This window comes from Primulina tabacum, chromosome 16, assembly GCF_025594145.1.
Source record: "Primulina tabacum isolate GXHZ01 chromosome 16, ASM2559414v2, whole genome shotgun sequence".
NCBI lineage: Eukaryota > Viridiplantae > Streptophyta > Magnoliopsida > Lamiales > Gesneriaceae > Primulina > Primulina tabacum.
This window is the reverse complement of record NC_134565.1, coordinates 411,683-417,060: the sequence shown is the minus strand read 5'-3', so window position 1 is coordinate 417,060 and position 5,378 is coordinate 411,683. Positions and strand designations below refer to the sequence as shown.

General features: G+C 35.2%; 1 protein-coding gene across 1 annotated transcript; it reads left to right on the top strand.

The window, feature by feature from the left end:
• The first annotated feature begins 3,312 nt into the window (after nt 1-3,312).
• Nucleotides 3,313-5,164, top strand: LOC142528625 (two-component response regulator ORR26-like). The gene is made up of 6 exons (XM_075633695.1): nt 3,313-3,481; nt 3,638-3,787; nt 3,867-4,136; nt 4,232-4,308; nt 4,546-4,960; nt 5,040-5,164. Exons 1-5 carry the CDS (start codon nt 3,349-3,351, stop codon nt 4,948-4,950), a joined length of 1,035 nt encoding a protein of 344 aa, XP_075489810.1. The 5' UTR covers nt 3,313-3,348; the 3' UTR covers nt 4,951-4,960; nt 5,040-5,164.
• Nucleotides 5,165-5,378: the final 214 nt, after the last annotated feature.

Here is a 5,378-nt window from a genome sequence, read left to right as displayed (position 1 = left end):
CCGTTCCCAGGCTTGCTGCAACCTAATTCTAACATGAAAAACATGCAAATAACTTGACTTGACTATGCAAATAACTTAACTTGACCAACGCTTCAAAATCGAACTAAAAACGAGACTATTACGCCCAACAAACTTAATATTTAACCATGACTCCGTACCAACCCGAACCAACATCAAACCATTATTTATTCATGAATAAAATACACCTAATATACTGAAAAATAAATCCCTAGGGCTGTAATACACGAAAATTATGCATGGAGGCCAAAATCATGAAACGCTCTTTCGAGAGTCACTTTGGCACATTGCACCGTAAATTCTCGTACGAACTCTAAGCTTAACCAAATCACAAACGGACAAAAACATGACCTTCCTAACTCCATAAGGCACTGTCCAGTCCAAGGCTATAGGCTAAAAGCCAACCAAGAACTCAAACGAGCCTCTGAACCGAAGCACAAAATTGCTGTCAAGAAAATTACAGCAGCAGCTGTTGCGCTTCTTTGTGTCGTTTGCAAGGCTAATGGCCATTGAGGCTTGAACCACGGACCAGAGCCTCTTACCAACATCCTAAGGTATGGTTTGAACCATGGCTAAGGGCCCTAGGCCAACCACAATTCCAGCCAACACCTACGACAATACAAGCTTCACCCGAGAACACACACATGGCACGCGTGGGTGTGTTGCTTGTTTCGCTGTCAAATGAAGGATCTAATGGCTATGAGGTTAATCATGGTCCATGCTAGATATGCTAAGGTGTTGTATGAGTCATGGATAAGGGCTAGAAGCCAACCAAAACCGACTTGACACCTCAAAACCGAAACTCAAAACACTCAACAAAAACCAGAATTTTAAAACCGAAGGGGGCTGTTCTTGTTTGTTTTGAAAACCGATGGGACCATGAACCAAGCCAAGAAAGGGCATCTTGGTCACGTCCTAGACATGTCAAGGAGAGGTTCTAACCAGAACTAACACGACCCTAACATGCCCTAGTACATGTCTAGATGCAGCCTTGGGTGCCTGGAATCGAGCCAACCTCCTGAAATCACAAAACCAACAAAAACGTGAAGCACAAGTGGGAGGGCCAAAAAAATCTTTGCAGAATTTTTATAACACTTGCTGTACCTTTTCGGTTTATGCTCCATGAAACATGATCATATTATGTTTTAAATTACTTATATGGCTTGATTGAAGAGAAAAGAAACGTATATACATGCCTTGGATTTGGTTGAAACGAAAACAAATCAATACGACGACGTGGCGCGGAAGAGAAGGAGTTGCTTTGCTTTCTACTTTTCTCTCTTGTTTTCTTTCTTATTTCTCCTTGGAAACTCACGTTTTTCTTGCTGAAATGCTCAGGATTTTCGAGAGAATGAATGGAGGAAAATGGCTAGGAGTAAAGGGAAAGTCTACTAATTAAATGGGATAGAATGGCAAGATCCAAAATGTTTCTATCCTAGTGTTTGTTAGATAAGGAATGGTATGATATTATTTGATTGAGGGAGGTTAAATGGGGTGAGATATGACCGATTTTTAGCTATCAAATATGGGTAGGAATATTGCTTAATTAATAATTTTTATTGATTAAAAGGTGAGGGATTATCATATCAAGAATGGATTAAGGAAATGAATCAAGTGGTGAGTTGACTAACTAAATTCAAATCTTCTAAGTAATGGCCGAAAATTGCTTATTAAAATGGGGTGGAATATTGCTTAAATATTGTATTTTAAATCTTTAAAGTTTTATCTACCCATTAAGTATTTTAGTGAATTAAGTAATTAATTAGTTTAGTGATTATCTTGCATGCATGGCAATTTCCTTAAAGTAAATTATTAACATGTAAATTTATAATTTATTAAATAAAATAAGCCTAGATTAACTTATCTCAATTGGTCACATATTTTAATTTAGGCTTTTAATTAAATTATTGCGCATAAAGAAACTTATTTACTACTAACTTCAATTAATTAATTAAATCCCTAAACATTCTTTTACATTAAAATAAATTATTCTTTATCTTAAATTAAGTCTAGGAATATTTTCTCATTATTAAAATTTATCTCATTACTCCAACTCCAGTCCGGCCTCGCTTATTTAACTGAAAAGACAAAACTAATATCATGCGATTTAACATAAATAACCAAGACTAAATAACTTTAAAATGCCAAAAAATAAAGAAATCATTTTTAATTTAAATACATGGCTTATACGTAGTCTGATTTAACGGGTTGTACATATATGTTTCTGGATATTCGGAGAACAGAAGCTCCTATGTCATCCCTACTTCATTTTGGAAGGTTCGCACTAGAAGACTTTGGATAATACAAGTAGTTTGCAAGATCCCGATTCTTTTTGGTTTTAAACACTGTCAAACTGAAAACTCATAGTATCTCAACTGATTGATAGACAGTTTGCAAACTGCTATACAAATGTAATGAATAATAATACTAACTTAGCATGAAATGATCCTTAAATGATCAGATGTAATTCTTTTTAAGTTGTGCTGAACTGACTCAGTTTCGTTCAAATATTTGACCGTCTTTAAAAGTATGAAATCTGGTTTACAATTCTATGAGATTCTATAAAAGTCAACAAAAAATCATCAATCCAACAAAAATCCATCATTTAAAAGAGTGATTAAAAGTTTTTTAAAACTTTAGAATGAATACACCCCTTGTACAAAGCCAAATCCAAATGAGAACACCAGACTGTCTTCTTATATACATATATAGGTAGTTAATCACTTTATACTAAAACAATATGTGACTATATATACATACGCGTGTTTGTGTTTATTGAATTATAAGGAAGATATTTTAAAAGAATCCTACTAAGTACTGATGTGTAATTTCTACTCATTAAAATTTGTAATCTGGTAAGAGATGAAAAAAATTAAAATGAGTTTGAATAAAATGTACATCACAGGAAAAGTTTTAAAATTATTCCGATTTATTTAAGTAATTGATGACATATAGTAGGTTAGCTGGTATGTACACACAATATATATCAACTGTCATGTCCTCGAAAATAAAACGTATAGTATGCTAGCTATATATATATCAACTGTCATGTCCTCGGAAATAAAACGTATAGTAGGTTAGCTGGCATGTACGTGAGTTGAGATTTCACTGGCTAATCCAACAAGTATTTGACCAAAATAAGAAAATAATTTACATTCTTCCCATATATATATTTTAATTGAAAATATATAGTCGACAAAACAAGCAGAGAATAATAATAAGAATTTAAAGGTACGTATATATAAATGCACATGCATCTCTGATTAATTATATTTATATATTTCTTGGTTCTTGTAATGATTATTTGTAACCAATTAAAAAGAAAGTGGAATGTGGGATTTAACTGGGATTGAAGGCAGCTGCCTTAACGTTGAAATGGATTCATGCGGAATTCATGTTTTGCTTGTGGATCACGATGGTCCGCATGACACAGCCAATTTGCTACACCTCTGCCATTACAAAGGTACGTAGTGAACACACGTTTTGATTTCCATGGAAAAACAATTTTAGATCTCTCAGTTGTCCCCTATTTTTTTTATATTTAAGATTGTTATTATCTTTAACATAATTTCATTTCTATAATAAATACAAGCTACGATGTATGTTATATATTTGTCAGTGACATTTATGGAACTTGCTTCCGCTGCTATATCAATTCTGTCGAGCGGAAAGGTGAAATTTGACGTTGTGATGGCCAACATCAATTCTCCTGATCTTTATGGATTCAAGCTTCTCCAACTTGCTGTCAACACGGGTTTACCAATAATTGGTTGCACTAATTCCATCTTCATAACTACTACTATGTATATATGTATCATCCCTCAATATGATTTGTTCCTTCTGTATAGCGATGTCGTATAATGATGATACATTGGTCGCGATGAGAGCTCTGGAAAGTGGGGCACTCCTTTTTATCAAGAAGCCCGCGGCGATGGAGGTACTCAGGTCCCTATGGCAGCATGTTTTTAGGGAGAAAGCGTGTGTCATGAAACGACGCGAGAGACTTCAAGAAATAACCGAAACAGAGAAAAAATTCAAGGGACGAAGGGAGTGCACTGACTGGACTCCGGAACTTCATGCAAAGTTCATGAATGCTGTTCAACTACTTGGAGAAGGAAGTATATTTCAATCTCATTCTTTTTTGCTTCTTTTCTGTTGTTTTTTTGAGATGGGTCTCAATCATTTCTATATTATATATATAACATACTCGAAGGGTGCTTCCCAAAAGAGATCCTAAACCTAATGAATGTGGATGGTCTCACAAGGTTGCAAGTAGCCAGCCATCTCCAAGTATGTCACATTTCCTAAATATGCTGATAACTTTATGTACGATTATATATATATATATATATATATATAGTTTCATCAAGGGCCCTGCTCCTCCATCGTCTGGACTCTGGCTGGACTTTCCTCTATAGCCACATGATCTATATTATACCTATATCTATATAGATATATAGACATCGTTAAATTTTGTACTACAGAACTTTATATGTTTCTTTTTTCTCTTCATTATGTTTTTTAAAGAAATGTCGTAACCCTAATTGGCGAGTTGAAGAGAAGAGGCCTTACCGACTAAGTCAACATGAGGATGGGTCCCTAACCAATCCAAGAAAGTTTGGGGCAATGCCTCGATGGGGAAGGGACGACTATCATGTTGCAGTCCAAGAGACTCACCTAGATGGACAGGACGCGGGAACAAAAAATATCATCAGTAATACTTATAATGTCGTCCATGGAAACATGGAAATTGCACCAGCATCCAATGATAAACATCTGTATTATGTTGTCTCTCCCCATCATCAGCAACATGGAGCTTTGCTGCCTGACGCATCAGGCACCTCGAATCCATCTGAGGACTTGTATAATTTGCTTGATATGAATGGATTCAACCAGATCTTTTCAGGCAGGAAGTCCAAACCATCATATTGATCCTGACCAGGTATTGTACTTGAAAACTAGCATAACACCTCCATTCTTTTAAAACTAGGAGCAGCTGACTATAATTTGTTGTTTTGCAGAACTCCACAATGCAGAGCAATTGGAGCTCGCAGTCATCAAAATTTGGCAAGGGATGATCGACCCATTATAACTTGTCCGAGGAATGACCTTTTGTCCTTTTCCCCCATTTTTCTTGAATAATAACTACATTTGTGCATGTTCACTGAACATTTCTACAATATTTCTTTTGGATCTCGGTTTTCTCGTGCCCAAAATACCGCGAAAGTTATAAAATGTTTATTTTATTTTCACAATCAAAATATTTGTTTGAACACTCGTATGGTTTTTATAATTAAACATTCATAGGGAATTTAAACTTTATACCTTTGGTGAGATATTTACACGGTTCCAACTATTCC